Consider the following 18,971-nt stretch of genomic DNA (forward strand, 5'->3'; position numbering starts at 1 on the left):
ACACACACACACACACACACACACACACACACACATTTCTCCTGCTCTCACTGTTCCCTAATTGCCTGTTGTTCTTCTTTTGGGGCCTCTTGTGATTTCTGACATCCATGTGCGTATTGGTCCTGTCGTGTTCAAGTGCAGTTTATGCAGCATCGTTGTTGAGGTACCAAGGTATCATTTTCCTGTTATTTCCAGGAGACAAATTATCACAGAAGATTTCTCGGTCCCCTGGCTCACACAGTCTTACTGCTTCCCATTCAGGAATGTTCCCTGAGCAAGCTTTAAGTGTAGGAGTGCCTGAGTTATGTTTTCCATGACTACAATGAACAGCTTTACCAAAAGCAACATAAGAGGAAAGAGTTTGTTTCATCTCATACTTTTAGGTAACACTTCATCACTGAGGAAAGTCAGGGTAGGAATTTAAGGCAGGAAACTGGAAACAGGAACTGAAGCAGAAGCCATGGAGAAGGGCTGCTTACTCGTTTACTCCCCATGGCTTCTTCGTCTTGCTTTCTTAAACAACTGAAGACTGTCTGCTTGGTGTAGAACTGTCCACTATGAGATAGACCCTCCTGTATCAATCATTAAGCAAGAAAATGTCCCATGAAGTTCTCTATGGGCAATCAAGATGGAGAAGTTTTCTCAACTGACGTTCCTCTTTCCTAATAACTCTAACTTTCGTCAAATAGACGAAACAAACAAACAAAAACAAAAAGAAAACACAACCGAGAAAAGCTGTACTGTAGATGCAGCTACTGTGGCTGGACACTTCATAACCAGTCATTCTATGCATTTTGACCAGTTATAGTTTTGTATAATGGTCTCCATCTATTGCAGTGAAGGTTGTCCTTGGTGAAGGGTAGGAGCTACACTTTTCTGTGTGGACAAGGATAAACATTAAGAATGCAGTTAGGAGTTCTCCTGGTTTAGTAAAGTGGTTTTAGATTCTTCTCTAAGATCTATGACCTTACTAGCTTAGATGGTTGGGTAGATTTCAAGCACCAGGCATGATTTCCCTCCCATTGAAAAGACCTTAAATCTAACCAGACAGCTGTTAGTTACTGAGAAGATATGAAAGTTACTATTGTGCTTTAGAGCTATCATGCCATGGTGGTCATTGTTGGACTTTATGGGTGTTACAGCTGGGTACAATTATTAGTAGGTTCCTTCCTTGGCAGCTGGCATGACACTTTGGTATCATGGAGGCTAGTTCTGAGGAAGGAGGCTTCCAGGTTATATCCAGTTCCAATCCTTTGAATCCTATGTTCCAAGTGCACTGTATCTTCAGCAACAGAGAATCATCTTCAACTTCTGGGAGGCCATCAAAGACAACAGCTTCAGCCTGCACGGTTTTGGGTGTCCCTTGGACTCCCCTGGCCAACACAGAAGTTGGTCATTTCATGGATTTTCTTAATCTATAACTCTTACCAGCTCAAGTAGGATGACATCATTTACACTCTATATGTATACACACATTTGCATGTATTATATGTAACTATAGGTAAATAAATGCACTGTGGCATTTTCAAACACCCTTAGCGTTACTTTCCCTTTCGTTCTCCCTCTCCTTCTGTATTGAGCTGTTCCTTCCTACCTTCACAACAAGATCCCCATGTTTTCCCATTGCTCCCTTCAACATTTAGTATTTTTCTTGTGATTTAAAATGATTGAATTCTTCACTATTATATAAAGTCTAATAACAAGAACATATACATACATACATACAAACACACACACACACACACACACACACACACACACACAAAGTCCATAACTAAGACTATCATTTAGGGCTTAAACCCTTTTTGAGCAAATTTCATAGCATACTTTTATAGAGCCCTGAAAATTACTATTCCCCCAGGAGGGAGAAGTTAGGATGGAAAGAGACATCCTTCCTGATACAGATTGATTAATATTCTTCTGCAGGTAATCCGGGTAATCATCAAACATGTGTCTCTCTGGAGTGGAAAATCACAAGTGAAACACTTTTTTTAGACTCTAGTCAGGACATTTGCAGTATGTTTGTTCCTTTCTTCCACATAGCCATGTGGAAACAAAGAACTTATTCTGGAGTGGGAGATTTGTCTGAGAAAAATTTTTATGCAACTAAATTTACCTGGAACTGGCAAGATTAGCTTTTTCTCCCTCCTGAGCATAAAAGAGACTTAAAATAGAAATTAAGTTCCATTACAAGAAAATCAGTTTCATTCCTCATACTTGGATTTGTGGCCTGAGAAAACACATGGCCGTTACACAAATAGAAAAATTTCCATCTGAGCTGCTACAAATGCAGGGGATGATAATTTAGCATGATGGTTAACTAATCATTTAAGCCAACTTGAACATGTCACCTCAAAGCAATAGATAGAAAATTCTAGAACTCTTCTTGCTAAGTCCAAAGCCTTCCTCTAGTGAAGATCTCACTTTGATATTTTGACGTACTGAATTTCTATTGAATGGGGAAGTCTGTGTCATTCATTATGAAAATAGACTAGAAAATTATATTCGTTGTAAGTGAATTCATTACGAAAGTAATTTACAAAATACGTTAAGCTCTTTCACAATCTTTCCAAAGGAAAAGCCAAATAGTTTTAAATACATGGCAAGGTCATTATCATTTCTGTCTTAGATTTTACTTTTCATTAGTTACTTTGTGAATTATGTGTTGCACGCCTACCTAAATTTGCTTATGCTTTACATGACACAAACTGCTTTCTATGTGTGCCTTGGAGAATCACATTTCAATGATGGTTTCACCATTTAAAATAAAGATAAAATTCCAGTTTTTAAAATACTGCAGCGAAACGTTCTTTTCTTTTCTTCTTTTACTCAAATTTTTATAACCCGACTTTTCTCCATGGAGACTGTAGCATGATCCTTCATCCTTTGAATTTTAGTATCAAATCACCATTTTAAACTCCTGAGAGCAGGAGAAGCCAGGCAAGCATGTTACACGTTTAAAATGAGGTTGTTTGACCCTCTTTGGAGTTGAGAACTCAGTTATCAACTTAAATTAAGGTGGAAGTCAGAGCAGATTTGGTGTCTCTCTAAGCTGTACACACTTACAATGCTGTTCATTACCAGGAACATGCCGGTACATGTTTGTTTCCCAGGAAAACTAGAGCCCTATTCATTATTCATGGAAGCTCTCCTGTACAGTAAGGACATTCATTCTCTAACGGTTCCATGACTGGGGTGTTGTGAAGCCCAAAGATGTTATTTTTGGAAGATCGTCTGCCAATTAAAAGCAAACAGCACTGAATTGCTTAGTAATGTCTTCAACATTGATTGCCTGTGACTGCGAATGAACAGGAGAGAAACCAAAGGCACACCGTCTCCTGTTCCCGCTGTCCCCCCCCCCACTTCGGCGGCCCTCTTTGCAAATACATCTTCAGTAGATGAAACTTCCAACTTAAAAGCTCAGACTTTTCCCCCTTCATGTCCCAAGTAACTTGAAAAACACTAAATTCATTCTCTTACAAACATTTAATTATTTCTCCCTGAGATGTAATAAAATGTGCGAAGTTAACAGAGTAGCAAGTGTTAGGTGTGATTACCTGGAGGTGAGTTCAGGATACGAAGATAAATATAGCCATATTCTTCAATCAAAAGACAATACTTTATATGAACTAAATATATTCCCAAATCTTGTGACTTAGAAGGCATGGAAGAAAAACTGGGCATGGTGGCTGATACCCATAATCCTAGCACTTTAGAGACTGAGGCAGGAAGGTCAGAATGTTAAGGTCATAATGAATGGTATAGGAAGTGTGAGATCAATCTGGGAAAAATTAGAACCTGTTTATAAATAAATAAATAAATATTTGAAGATTCTGGAAGCAAATACTCAGGGAGGCTGAGGAGGAATAATCAGTCTTGAGTTTGAGGTCAGCCTGGGCCACAGAAGGAGAGCCTGTTTCAGGAAAACAACATAGAAACAAAGACTCAGAGGCAGGGGAAGACTGCTGTCCACACGTGTTTTATATAAATCAAGTGTCATTAAACTTGTCTAGATATTGGCTTACCAAGTAATAGTACAGATCAAGATCACTGTGATTTTCTTAATCAGCATCCTAAAAGTACTGGTACTTGGTACTTATAGGGTCAGCTACAAGCCTATTATTTATTGTTCTTGTGTATAGTTCTTAATGATCTATGAAAATGTTTAATAAATTATGTTTTATGCAGAACTTAGGAGTACATCTGTGGACATTTGAAGGACCCTAAGAAATAATTATTTTGTACTTCTTTATAGTTTAAAAAAATTTATCTTTTAATATTGTGTGTGTGTGTGTGTGTGTGCATGAGTGAAGTACTGTCTGAAACCAGCAGAAGGTGTCAGATATCCTGAAACCAGAGTGACAACTGATTGTGAGATGACCAGTGTTGGTATTCGGAGTGAACTAGAGGCCTTCAAAAGAAGGTCCTCATCTTAGTACTCCACACGTCTGTGTATTTCCAATCATGAAGGTAAATGATCAGAATTCAGAAGTTCATATGAGCAGTAATTATTTTGAAAAGTTTTCCCCTCATAACTGCCCTGAGCAATAACATTCCCTATTAAAGGATCAGTTAGCATTTTTATAGAATCATCTCGATATTTCCAATATAAATCACTGAACAACATGATTACTGTCTTTGTTAAATAAGGAAGCAAAGTTTATCAGGGAAGTTGCTGGTTTGGTCCTGGATTGACATAATTGAGTTGTCTCCATGAAGGCTTTGGTCTCTCTTGGCAGAGTTGGTACATTAATATCATAGTTGCAGGACCAGCGACCGTCGTTTGTATGGTCTCTTAGGTGTGTGTGACTGAAGCCAGCAAATAGAGAAAAGCTGTGTCTGCTTGGGCTTAGGAACATTCCGCCTAGTCCCTTCCATTACTTGCCACAGAAAAACAACTTTTACTTTACGGTGTAGTAACACTCAGCAGAGAATTTTTATTGGCCTGTATTTACAAGTACATGTAGCAAAATCCATTTAAAATGTTCACTGGTTTGCTTAGTAACTTATAATAGATTTGATGACCTTAATCATTGCATTTTGAGGTTATAAGCCAAATTAAAATTTTAAACTTTGACTATTTTGATTATTAAAAAACGTTTGGATCACTTGTAATCGTTAAACTAATTTTGTATCCGTTGGATTATTATAAACAGCAATGCTTACTGCTTATTCTATCGGTATTATAAAATTTTCTTTAGGTTTGCTTTCTGTGGATTACTAAAACAATTGAAGAGATTTTATAATTTATTTTTCTATGTAACTTTTTATGTTCATCTTTTTCTTACATATAGATAATAAGTTGAATAAAAAACAGCTTGGTCAAAACATTAGAAATGCAACACAGTCTTTTTAAAGTTCCATAGAAAGTAATAAAAGATGGTAGGTCTCTATATAAAAAAATAATATATAACAGCAATTTGTTGTCTGTGAACCATCCTTTGTTGTTTACTCAAAAACTAAGCCTGGCATCATGCTTATTTAGTGTTGAAATAATTAATGACAGGTTATTAACCCAGGGTCTTTAATGTCGGATAAATGACTTTTATAAGGAGAAATTGTTTTCAGCTGATGGATGTCAGTAATGTGTGAAGCCATTGCCTTTAAGGAACGCCATTGTTCCCAGACAGATGATCTGAGAGCTTTGCAAAACTGAGTCTTGACTGCCAAGATGCATGTTTCCAATAATCTAGGTATGTCAGGCCGACTGCACAGCCACAGAACTGTCATTCACAGTGCTCAGAACTGAATTTGTAATGGGCTACAGAAAAACATGTTGATACTTCTACAACAGGATTTTCATTTTTGTCCATCTTACCTGTAAATAGCTGATTTGGAAACACTCCCAAAACACATGATAGTCTTCAAATAATAAGTCTTAAGGGAGTCTATTAATATAGTGAAGAATCAAATACAAATTACACCTTTCCTGATCCTGGTGACGGACAAGAAAGACACTCAAGGCACTGTTGCCTTGGCCAAGACTTTCCAAGGTATACAGTGGAGTTAGTAGCATTTTTGAGACTAAATAATTTGTTATTTAATATTTAAATGTACTCAATAACCTAAAGCACATTTCTGAGTATGAAAATTACTTAAGAATTGATGGAGAGTAGATATTTGGATCATTAATAAATATGAAAATTGGGACTAGCATTTTAAATCATTGTATGTCTAAACACATTTTATGTATAATACTCCTAGAGGATTGATAGCAGTATTTCAAGTAAATATGAGTAGTAGTGCTTATGAATATGTGAAATACCCTCATTGTCTGTGTTTCAAACAATTGCAGCTCTTTCCGTCCTTTTGGCTAAACCCTGTCATGACTATTAGACAGAACCGGATTAAGAAGATCCCATGATTTCTTCTCTGAAGGCTATGGCTTCATAATCTTGGAGGAAAACCGCAGACAAGAAGAATCTGTTGTTCTTGGTGCCTAGATCCTCCCATTGAATCCAGCAACCCCAGTGTTGCTGGGCTGCACTAGGGGTGTCATTTTAATTGATGTCTATGGGCGTTAGATAATAACATTCTTAAACTGTGGACTGAACCGTTAGTGTTCAGTAGATCACAGTTGACAAAAGGAAAAGGAGATAAAATTTTTATCCTTTCTATTTTCTATTCACCCTCCTTTACCTTTTCCTTCTCTGTAACTCAGCAGTCCTCCATTATCTGAGTATCTGGCAGTTACTCTTCAGTTTCTGACAGCATTTTCAGTGCAAAACCTGCTTTTCAAGAGGTAGGTTAGTTAAGCAATGTTGATTTGTGGGAAGCTACAATTGAGAGACACACACACACTCGGATTTCATTCTTTCCTTTACAAGATGTCCTTCGAACTTAATTGTCCACTTCGATCTAAAACACACAAAAATAGAAGCTAAAATCCAACCAGTTTCTCATTCATGAAATGATAAAACTGAGCAAACCAACTGTAAACTTTGTAGTTGTAAAACTCTTTGTTTTCCCCATTTGACCCAAGTCAATGTTTAAAATATACTTTTAATGTTTTGAGATTGCAATGAAATTCATTGAGTCTCAAAAGTTACAAGAAAAACGTCATAGGTGAGAATGTTGTTTTATATAGAAAAATGTTAACAGTTGTTTGTTTCCATATGTGATGTAATGGTAAGAAGTTATATTTTGCTGTGTAAAGTGTATCAAATGTATTCAATAGAAGTACGACATTCATTTCAAAACAATGTAATTTTACTTATTAAAAAAATCGAATTTCCTGTAGAGAAGATGGATGGGGCCGAAAAGATACAAATGTAAACTAATCTACTGTAGAAGATGAGATGGCACTTCAGTTCATTAGACCACTGGTGTCAGTCTTCCCTAAGGTCTGCAAGCCTCCTGTGGAAAACACACCTGAAAATTGACAGAAACTCTGTCTGTATAGTCAAAGCCTTTAGCCTTTGTACCTGAAGTTTCCATCTCTCTGAGCGTTATACTTGTGATTCCACGTGGCCTGACACATGCCTAACGATGACACTAATGCTTCTCTGGGGTTTCTAGTGAGCCTCTTTTCCATCCTCCTAGTACCTCTGTCTTTGATGCTCACTGCAATTTGCGGTATGCCGGAAAATCTCCCAACTTGGATTCAACAAGGCTGCCTCTAATTTGTTCTCTCATATTTGTCTCTTGCCTTCAATTTCTCTTGTTCAAGCTTTAGATTGGTGTCCGTGCTTATATTGTTTTCGTTGGGAAAAAAAGCAGAAAAACTAAACACTAGTATTCCTAAACTGCAGGATACTTATTGATTATGTAATAAGAGGTCCAGCGTTGAATTGGTGACTCAAATAGAAAACCAAGAGAGACCCTCCTGCTTTAAAAACAAGATGTTTTTCTCTCTCTCTCTCTCTCTCACACACACACACACACACACCACAGTAGTGTAACTATTACAGTGATGAAACACTGTGACTAAAAGCAACTTGGGGAGGGAGTTTTTCATGACTGAAAGCATAAGGGGCAGGAGCTCAAATAGTACAGGAACCTGGAGGCCTGAGGTGATGCAGAGTATAAGGAGTGGTAGTGTTCTTCCCTGGCTTGCTTCCTAAGGCTTGCTTAATCTTCTTTCTTAAATAAACCAGGACCAACAGCCTAGGAATGGTACCATCATAAATGTGCTGGACCCTCCCCTATCAAATGCTCACAAAGAAAAGGCCTACAGGCTTGCCTACAGCTACATCTTATGGAAGCACTTTCTCAGTCGAAGTTCTCTTCTCTCAGATGACTCTAGCCTGTGTCAAGTTGATATAAAACTAGCCAGAACGTTTTAGCGTGTGTATGTGTGTGTGTGCTCAATCATGTGTGCACACACATGCTCGGAGAGGGTGTTGGATTCTGCGGAGCTGTGTTACAGGTGGTTGTGATTCACTGATTCACTTCATATGAGTGTTGAAACTAAACTTGGATCTCCAAAAGACCACCAGTAAGCTCTCTCTCTCACCTCGGAGCCGTCTCCCCATAGTTATCTTGCTCAATAATCAGGAAAATATTTTCCAGAAATCTCATCTTAAATCACTTTGATCACAAATGGTTCCTCTACCCCAACTCCCACAATATTTAATTGAACAGGAAATGGATGGCCTACAGTGACCTAGGTCAAATGAGATTCTTTCCTTGAGGTGGACTAGTCTCACAAACACATTTCTCAGGGTGATTGACACAGGACGCCTGATGGGCCTGTCACTCTTGCTTGCTGAAGACCAAGTTGTTGGTTTCAGTAAAACTCAAAGTCTCTAGAGTTCTGTTTATTTTATGGCCCCAAGGATTCTGAACACCAGCTGGGCTTAGAAAATGGGTGGGAAACAGGAGCCTTCGTGGCCAAAATCTGTGTTTCCACAAGACCCGATGTCAGCATTTCAATAACTGTTTATTTTTCTACTGACCCTAGCACCATATCATACAAATCCATTCTTTAAAGCTTAGCTTCACATTCTTCCCATCTTCCTAGCTTAAGTCTCTAATACGTAAAACCATCACAATGATTTCCGTGTTCCATGGGGCCTCCTACTAAATCTTCTCTTGTTTCTCTGTTTGTTTTCTCTACATAATCCCCTTCCATTGTATCTTTCATTACTGTACCTGGTATAAACACAGCAACTGGGGTTCAGCCCTTGGCCAACACATTTGTCTAAATCATAGGTACTCTCTCTGTCTCCTTTTTTATTGGATATTTTATTTATTTACATTTCAAATGTTATCCCTTTTCCCAGTTTCCTTCCAAAAACCCCTATCCCATACCCCGTCCCCCTGCTTCTATGAGGGAGCTCCCCCCCCACACCCATCCATTCTCACCTCACTGTCATAGCATTTCCCTACACTGGGGTATTGAGCATCCACAGGACCAGGAGCTTCCCCTCCCACTCATGCCTGACAAGGCCATTCTCTGCAGTTGGACCCATGGGTCTCTCCATGTGTACTCTTTGGTTAGTACTCTCTTATTTTCTATGACTTTCTATCACAGCCCCTGCCTATTGCAACAACGCTTCATCAAGGTGTTACCTCAGGTAGAATTCTGGCTTCATTTTTGAACACTACTTCAAACAATGCAGTATTACACAATACGTGGGCTAAGTAAATTACCTAAGTCCTTGGTCTGACTAAAGTTCACAAAACAGCCCCAAACTGGTTGACCCTTCCAGTAGAATTGAGCTCAGCTATTCATGCTTGGTGAATCTAGTACTGTTCCATGAGTTAGCCTTCTTACATGTCTACAATGGCAACAGCTGCTTCCTTATAAAAGTATGGATTGCTCATCAAATATAAAAGGATTAGCCAATCTTTAGGCAATCATAAACCATCTCAGTGGTCTTTTTAAAGCATATATGTTTGCCAGTGACACAACCTTTAGTGTCTGCCTTAGAGTTGCTATCTACCTCCTTGAAAGTGGGTGTCTCCAGAGGCCAGAGGGGTCAGATATCTCTGAAACTGGAATTACAGGAGTTTGTGAGCCATATTGTTATGGGAGTTGAGACTCAAACTCTTGTCTTTTGCAAGAACACCATGTGATCTTAACTGCTGAGCCATCTCTTCAGCCCCCCCCCCCACTATCTCCTTTGAGACTGACTGCAAAAGGCTTAAAGCTCCTTTTTATGAAAGCAACTTTTTATGAATTTTTGAGGATCACTCTATAAGGACGGCGTCATTTTAAAAGCATTTCTAAAGTGAGCCTGGATCCTCCTCTTGCGTCTCAGTATTGATGGGTTAAAAGAGGCGTTCTTAGAAAAGAAGACGTGATCAACGAGGCTGAGGATGATGAAGGTGCTCATGATAGAGGCAAATACAAGGATTTAGGCTTCCGGAATCTTTCTGGTCACTAGTCATCAGGAAAACATCGCCCTGCAGATATATAGCTCAATACTATAGAACTAGGCCTGACCCTGTAATGACTTCTCGGGAACTGTGAGACCAGTGTCCACAAGGCCCCGCTGTTGGATAGCACTTCTCTTCCTGATTAGTTTCAGGAGCGGTGGGTTTCAAGACAGACTTAAGTCATTTTGGTCTCTGAGCTCATTAGCATAAAAAAGGCCAGGAAATTAGTCAAATTTGAATCTTCACTTTGATCCCATTTCACAGAACTGGAAGGAGAAACTTGACTAGGTTTGAGACTTCTGAGAACTTTGGAGAGAAAGTTAAGGTTAGTTAGCACGTTGAGGATATCAGATGAGAGAGAATTAAGACGCCATGCCCCTCCCTCCCTGCTTTGAGCAAGGCCTGTGGCCATTGTTTTACCTCCACACTTCCTTAGCCTAGTGACTTAAGAATCCAGAGTGTTTTGTAGGTGGAGCCTAACCCCCTCTCCCTCCTTCCCCCCCTCCTCTATTGCTTATGCTTGCCCCTTCCTTCTTTGTGTGTGTGTGTGTGTGTGTGTGTGTGTGTGTGTGTGTGTGTGAGAGAGAGAGAGAGAGAGAGAGAGAGAGAGAGAGAGAGAGAGAGAGTTAGTTGGGGGAGAGGGAGAAAAGACGTATGACTCTCTAATATGTGCACTAACTACCTGTTCTTAGAAAAACAAATAACAAACAAAAAACCCGGTAGCAGAACGCAGCTGCCGCTTAGAGAGAAGGCTCTCTGGTCTGCTCCTAGGTTTCTTTTCTGCTTATTTCTTCCCTGGCGTTGTGATAGGTACACTGGGGCAAGAGCAACAATTGGAAATGCGATATTCTTTATCTCCAGAAAAATATAGCGTGATCACAATTACTCTCCTCAAACACTTTGTCTTTTTTGGTGGCTTATTTACGTCAGGAAAGGGAACATCACGGACGGGTATGGAGACCAAGAAGTGATTGAGAAAATAGGGACCTTTTGCTGGTAATTTTTCCCCTCCTGCCTAGTGGCTCGCGATCCATTCCAGGTTTTGCGGCCGACTCTGCCTCTGAATTTCGGCTGTGCACTGGGTAGCACGTTTCTCCCTCTCTCCCTCCCCTCCTTTCTCCTTCCCTGCTTCCAGTGTCAGTCTCCAGGATTTTCTCTCTTCCTATTTCAAGAAGACTCTCACTGGCTCCCTCAGTCTGTGTGAAGCTGAGGTTTCCCCTGGATCCCGTACATCTCCATCACATACCTCCACGCACACACCTCCCTGAGAGCCCCGCGTTCACACCCACAAACACGCGCGCACACACTCGCGCCGGCCTTTCCATCTCCCTCCGGGGTGGGGAGGGGGAGCCGGCGCGCGGTCCCACCTTCGTCGCGCACACCGGCTAGGCGAGCTCGCAGCACCCCACGACTCTGAGGCTCGGAACTTGGACCGCAGGGCTGAACACCCCCACTGTGGTATTTAAAAAAAAAAAAAAGAGGTTTCTTTGCCTTTTCCTCTTTTCTCCTCTTTCTCTCACGGTTTCCTACCGGAGTGGCTAGCGGAGCTTGCAGCCTTCCCAAGGCAGCCGTGGTTGGCTTGCCATTCTCCATCTGGCTTATAAAAGTTTGCTGAGTGCAGTCCAGAGGGCTGCGCGGCTCGTCCCCTCGGCTGGCGGAAGGGGGTGACGCTGGGCAGCGGCTAAGGAGCGCGCCGCAGGCTCTGGCGGGCTTTCGGCTCGAGGGGCAAGGTGAAGAGCGCACAGGGAGCTGGGGGCTGCCGAGGTGGACTTGCATGTTGCAACATGCCTTCTTGGATCCGGGCTGTGATTCTTCCTCTCTCCGGGCTGCTGCTGACCCTCCCGGCCGCGGCGGACGTGAAGGCTCGGAGCTGCAGCGAGGTCCGTCAGGCTTACGGTGCCAAGGGATTCAGCCTGGCGGACATCCCCTACCAGGAGATCGCAGGTAAGCGCGGGCCCGGGGCCCGCTGCAGCCCCGAGAGGCGGCGGGGCGCCCTCTCCCTACTCCCTGTTGCTCAGTTGGTGCTCACTTTCTGCGGGTGCCTCCCAGGAACCCCGCGTCCCTGCATCCAGTCGGCGGAGGCTGATCCCGTTTCTTGGGCGGGAGGAAGGTGTGCGTGCCCGCCGCCTCATTGTGTGCACACGCGGGAGCACCCTCGTCCCTCGCCCCTCGCTCCCTGCATCTGCTCCCGCGCCCTGCTACCTCCGTGGCTGGCCTAGAGCCGGGCCCGGACGCTAGAGCAGGGGACGATCGAGTGAAGACCGCTAGCGGAGGCAGAGTACGGAGCCGGGCGCCCATCGCATCCCCCTCGCTGGGGCAAACTTGGGAGAACTGCGGCCGCAGTTCGCTCAGCGCCACCGTCTGAGTGGCGCCTTCTCCACTCCCGCCTTCGCGCCGGCGGGGGCGGTGGAGAGACGCGGAGGTTCCCCTACTCTGGCTCTCTGCTCTCCAGGTCCTTTTCGTGGACCGGGCGCCCGGCTCCTGGGCTGGGGACGGGCCACTAAGGGGACAATTTCTCGGGTCCCTAGGATCTGCACGTTGGAATCCCGGTGTAGTTGGGGGCAGGGGGACTTAGTACTCTGTCTGCTTCAGATTTGGGGCGGACTTTCCCATTAGGGTGCCCCGGACTGCGGTTGGTCACTAAGGCTGAGGAGACAACCGGGCCACCCGGCGTGGCGCCGGGTCCCAAGCATGGCCTCCCGCTCTGGCCGCCTGGCGCACGCGGAGCCAACTTAAGCGAGTGACCCGATGGGGGCGTTCGTCTCCGGGGTCTGCACTTCGGTCCGAGGCTCGCCCAGTCACTAGCATTCCTTCCTCCCGAGCTCTAGAGCCCCCACCCTCTGCCGGAGCCAGGTTGTTCGGGCTCCAGCAACTTGCGCAGCAGCCTGGGTGTGTGTTTTCCGGCTCTTAGCTCCAACCGAATCCTAGCTTCTTTGGGGCTCCATGAATGAAACGTGTCGGGGACAGATAATCCTTTGGCTGCGAGGGAACTGAGCTGAAAGAGGCCAAAGGGAGACTAGAGATGCTATGAGGGTGCGGGCTGCTGGAACCGGGTAGCTGAAGTCGTCCTAAGTGACCTCAGATCGCTGGATCTCCACCAGAAACTGTGTTTTTCCAAAGAACTGGTGGACTGATGGAAAACACTTGCAAATATCTTAAAACATCTTAGTTTTAATACGTTGTGGAATTAGTGGTTTATGACGACCGGCTTCGAAACTCTAGGGGTGAGGGTCTTTACTTACATTGCAATGAACAGATTTCTATCAATTTGGGCATTACCAACAGAAAAATAAGCCACCTCATGTATCACAAACAGCGTGGTGCTTTATGTTGAAGCTTATTTTCCCTTCCCAGTTCACAGCCAGGCGTTTCGTTCCCTGGATCAAGTAAGCGGGAGAAACTGTAGTGAATTATCAGACTATATACTCTGCAGGCTCTGGGATTTCGCCCACCCCACTTCAGCACTCCCTAATTTGTTAATCAATGACTAGAAAGGCACTGCCCCTGCAGCTCCTTAAGTTTCTTAACCACGCTCCCTTTGTCTACTGTTATTTCATTCTTTTTAATTAATTGATAAGGATCAACCTCACCTTTTTAACTCACCACATCTCAGGAAATTCAACTTTTAAAAGGCTTAGAGTAGGGATTCCTTTAAGGAACTCGTTTTCTCCTCTAATCTGGCCATTTTAAAACTGCATCTTTTAAGCACACGTATTTCCCAACATGATTTCAGATAAGATTATCTCCAAGAAGAAAACAGCTAAGTATTTTTAAATTGCATCGGTATTCTGTAGTAGATATACTGAGACTCTCAGGAGACTTGCCTTGACCCTCCACCTTCCGGTCGCCTGACTATCCAGGGGCAGATGACCGTTGTAAATAATTTCTATAGTCCCCAATTACTTTGCCTGAGAACATTCTCAGTGGCTGTACACATTCTTCAGTAGTTAACTGCAGAGGGTTTTGGTTGTATACTTTTTGACTTCCCCATTGCCTTAAAAATCACAGAGTTTTAATACTCTGAATTCCTGAAATACATCCACCCCACTGAAATCACAGGAATGAGGAGGAGTTGAGGACTTGACCTCAAGCCGGGTGTCCTACAATACTGGTGGACAGGACTAAGGTCCATAGTCCCATGGAGTCAAAGGCACATTTGGTAGGAAAAGAATGAATTGTAAGATAACTGAAGGGCTTCCGTCTGGGGGCAAAGCTTTTTGTTTTTTCCAAAGTAAACTTTACTCAGTGCTAAAGTAAATTGCATTTACTATTGCTGTTGGAATAAGCACTTAGGAAATATGGTGTTATTAAATAAACACACTCTTCCTTTCTCCCTAGCTCTTGGTAACATTTACATTTCATTATGTAGTATAGGGAAGAGTCTGTGTGGTGATTACCCTCTCTTAAACTCTTAGTCATCCATTGCCTTGCTTAGACATCCAGTGGTTTGCTTGAGAAATGGCAGGAATTTAAAGAACTGCTGTTCAGGCTCCAGATTCCAGTTGAGCCATGTTTGTAAGTAGCTTGCTTCGTGAAAATAACTGCGATGTAATAAGGACATTATATTTCACCTCAGCATTATTAACGTTTTACTCCAAGCTCACAATTGTAAAACAATGTTGCCCTTTTCAGGATAGAGAGAAGCTCTTCTAACTGCCAGAGGGGGACTGTAGGTAATATATAAATCTAGGAAGTGCCTTCAGAGGGGGAGTTTGCTCCATCAATCTTCCTGCAGCCTTGATTTTAAACTCAGGCCGGCAGATTAGATAGACTCTCCTGTTTGGATGATGTCCAAAGGAGCTGACTCCTGAGCCCTTCTCAGTGATCCACTCTAATACTTCAGAATTCCTGTGGTACAAGCAGTGTTTCCTGACATCTAGCCAAAAGGCTCCACAATGGCCTTGCTTGTTTTTTTTTTTTTTTTTTCCTTCTGTGTCCTGGGAAGAGCCTAAGCTTAGAGCAGCAGGAGCTAGGGTAGGAACAGTCTTATCAAGAGTTCCCATTTCTTGGTGCTTACACTTCTCAAAGAGTTTCATAGCAGATTATAGCAACTGCTTGTGCTGGGGTGCAGATTATCTGTAGAGTGCTTGTCTGGTGTGCACGGGGCACTATGTCTCTAGCAACACACACACACTCTTACACATACACTCTTACACATTCACACCCACTCATACATGCATATTCACACTCACCTATACCCTATCCCCCACAGGGAAACATATCACCTTCATAAATACGGGAATTCAGAAACTGTTACTGTAGGGTTTCTTACATGTAGATTTTTTTGAGATCTTTCATTATAATATTTAGTCGTTCAGAGTAGCTTCTTAGCTTAACATGATTCTTCTTCTTTTCCCGTTTATCTAATGAAACTTTGTTTAACATTTCATATATAGAAATTTTGTGTCCATCACCTATTTATACACAACACTTAAGCAAGCCAGATGGCTCAGCTGGTTAAATGCTTGCTGCCAGACTAAATAACCTGAGTTTGATTGGTGGGACACACCTCTTTGAAGGGGAAAACCAAGCTGTCCTCTGACCTCCATATGTGGTCAATGACACCTACATATACAGATAAACACAGGTTCAAAAAGAAGATAAAGCATTACTGAAGTTTTGGTATTTGATAGATTAAAAAGACAGCAACAGTATCAGGCTCATGGGTGACTCAGCTAACAATTGACGAGACAAAATCTCAAACCCAGGAGTGCTGGTTTCACAGTTGATGCACCAACCTCCAGTTTGGTCCATTGTTTTACAGAATTAGGCTTCCGTCATTAGTCAGATCCACAACATACAAGACCTAATCTTTACCATTCTTATATGTGTTGTTGGCCAATCCATCCATCTATGGATTTTTACAAAGTTATGTGTGCGGAATTTATATTGAGTTACAACATTGTTTCCCAAATACTTCGAATTTAGGATTTAGCTTCCTGGGAATTGGTTACCTTCTACCTCTACTGCTTAATAATGCATCTCTGCATTTCCCAACTCATCTTATTGTACCTATATGGTCCTATGAACACATGCACTGGCTTCTTCCCCTCTTCTGGGTGTCCTATAGTATTAGCTTAGTCCAAAACCTGGAATATTGGGTTAGTCAAACAAAGCTTACAGTAGATTTACCCAGAGGGTCAAAGCTGGGGCAAAGTCCTATTACCACAGACTGGGACAAAATTTAAAACCAACAATTTTTAATATATGCTTTGTCCTACTTTCTCTCTCAGGCAAGTTTAGAGCTGAGGTACAGTTGAACATTAACAATGCATTAAACTGTCTCTATATGTTTTATGCAAATTTGTCAAATATGTCAAGAGCCTTATTCTGGCTTCAAGTATGTATGTATGTACATTCTTCATGTGTGTGTGTGTGTGTATGTGTGTGTACACACAGAGAGCACATATGTACATAGGCTTGGCTTTGTTTCATTGATCATTAGCACATTTTCTTTCAGTTTATATGCAGATACTGCATTAACATAAGTGGAAAACCAGTGTTGACTAGTTCTTCCCACTTCTAAGCTGTGCTAAACGTCTTAGTTTTGGATAAATGGTTTAAGTTCCATTTATCTGCCTTATTGAATGATATCTGATTTTTGCCTCCTACTTTGTTAATGGATGGCTACCTTTAAAGCACTTTGCATGAACAAAGTGAGTCATAAATTAATTAGCTGAATTTCAATTTTTTATTTCTATGGTTTGGCAAGTCACTAGATTTCTAAAATAATTACTCTATTTCTAGGTATCAAAGTCATCTGAAATTCAGGCTATTAGGAGTCCTCTTCTTAAATTTTTGATATGGGAGTCAGTTGAGAGTGTTCCTTCCAAACATAGTCAGTTCAGCTGATTTACTAAGAGAATAATCTCTTGTCATTTCAAGACTGACATACTTTTTTTTTCATAAGACTCACTTCTTTTATTGTACAGTCTCTTAATAGTTTGTGACTAGAATGTAGGCCAGTATCAGGATTGGTTCAAAGCACACAGCATTCTGTTCTTAAGATATTGTGGTTAAAAGGTCGTATTCATTTATATAAGGAAATAGGTGTTTAAATTTTTGAACACTCATAAAATACAAAATTGTTGTTTTCTGTTAGTTGGCCTATTCTGTAAAATTATCCTTGATAAATTGCCTGATCTTAATTTCTGTCCTATTTAAAATTTAAAAAACTAAAATAATTTAGTTAGTTCATAAGTTACATATACCTGAAAAGTTGTAGAAAGACCAGAGATTTAGGGCTGTCTAGCTAGTATGAACAACTGCTCTAATATTTTCAAAATCTGGATGTTGTCTTTCTTTACTTGCTAACCTTATTGGTCATATTTTTCGCTACACATAACATGACTTTAAACAATATATCGATTGTCTAACATTATCCAGTTACCAGGTTGGCAGTGTTTTATATAGCACCATTTGAAAAATACTGTCAAGCCAGAAGTGGTGGGCCTATATCTCAGTATTCAGGAGCTTAATGAAGGGGGATCTGGAGTTCTAAGCAATCCTGGGCTATTTGTCTCAAAACTAACCAATGAACCAACCAACCAACCAGCCAACCAACCAACCAACCAACCAAGAGGAACAAGGGAAAAAAGAAAACAATCATTCAAACAAGTGCACAAATGTTTAGCTCTCTGGGTTGGTAAATATATAAATAAAAGAATTCACAGTGGTAAATCTTGCGTAAAATTTTCTAAATTTTAATAAATCAGGATGAAAATAGGTTTTTAATAACAACTAATTATCTCATTATTTCTGAACTCTTGGAACAGTGACAAAGAAAAATAGAAATGATTCTACTTTAAACAGCCCGAGTTTACTCCATCTCAGACGTTTCTCTCATTCCTGTAGTGAGCAGTCTAGGTGCTATGTGTAAGCCCTCATGCTTTGTGCTCGGTCTGGAATTCCAGGGAACTTTGATCACAGTGAAAAACAAAAGTTTCAACAGGGTAAGGTTGTAAACGTAGTAAATCCAGCTGAGATAAGTGTGTAGCACTGAAAGCAAGCAGATACATGGGGTCATTTTATCTAAACAGAGGGCCTTAGATGTGCTTCCCTGAGGAACTAGAGTATGACCAGGACTCTGAGAATGCGACAGTAAGGACAGGGACAGTGGGGGATGGGGGGGTGAGCACAAGTGACCTGTCCATGAGAAATCCAGACCACATGAGAAGAGTTCCAGAACCTGTGGTCAGGGCTGTACTGAGGAGGGGAATGTGAGAAAGAGCCACTAGAGACTTGGAAGGAACCTCAGGGCCAGGTCAGCAACAGAAGGGACCGAAGAAAGCCCCTTGCATATCAGATCTATGTTTATCAGCTTGACCCTTGACTCAAATGGTTACAGATGCCAAACTCAAGGTTTACTTACTCAGTTGTTTAAAGTGCAAATCACTGAAGCACCAGTTACCTATTTAGAGCAAGCCTGCCTGCCTAGGATCCCTTGTGAACTCTGTTCTGTTTGCCATGGCTAAAACAGACACTGCAACTGGAACCCCAATAAGCTAAGCCTGTTGCAGCTCTCTGCCCTAGACACCTCTATCATGTCGTGAGGTTCCATTACACACACACACACACACACACACACACACACACACACACAGAGAGAGAGAGAGAGAGAGAGAGAGAGAGAGAGAGAGAGAGAGAGA

General features: G+C 41.8%; 1 protein-coding gene and 1 pseudogene across 1 annotated transcript in view; one reads left to right on the plus strand and one right to left on the minus strand.

Moving 5' to 3' along the window:
• Window positions 1–12,099, minus strand: part of LOC114624580 — an 84,929-nt pseudogene extending 72,830 nt beyond the window's left edge.
• An 8-nt stretch (window positions 12,100–12,107) lies between these two features.
• Window positions 12,108–18,971, plus strand: part of Gpc6 (glypican 6) — a 994,843-nt gene continuing 987,979 nt past the window's right edge. Inside the window, exon 1 of the mRNA XM_028771963.1 lies at window positions 12,108–12,267. Coding sequence (XP_028627796.1) covers window positions 12,108–12,267 — 160 coding nt within the window. The remainder of the gene's footprint in view (window positions 12,268–18,971) is intronic.

The sequence above is a fragment of the Grammomys surdaster genome, unplaced genomic scaffold, assembly GCF_004785775.1.
Source record: "Grammomys surdaster isolate TR1022 unplaced genomic scaffold, NIH_TR_1.0 65, whole genome shotgun sequence".
NCBI lineage: Eukaryota > Metazoa > Chordata > Mammalia > Rodentia > Muridae > Grammomys > Grammomys surdaster.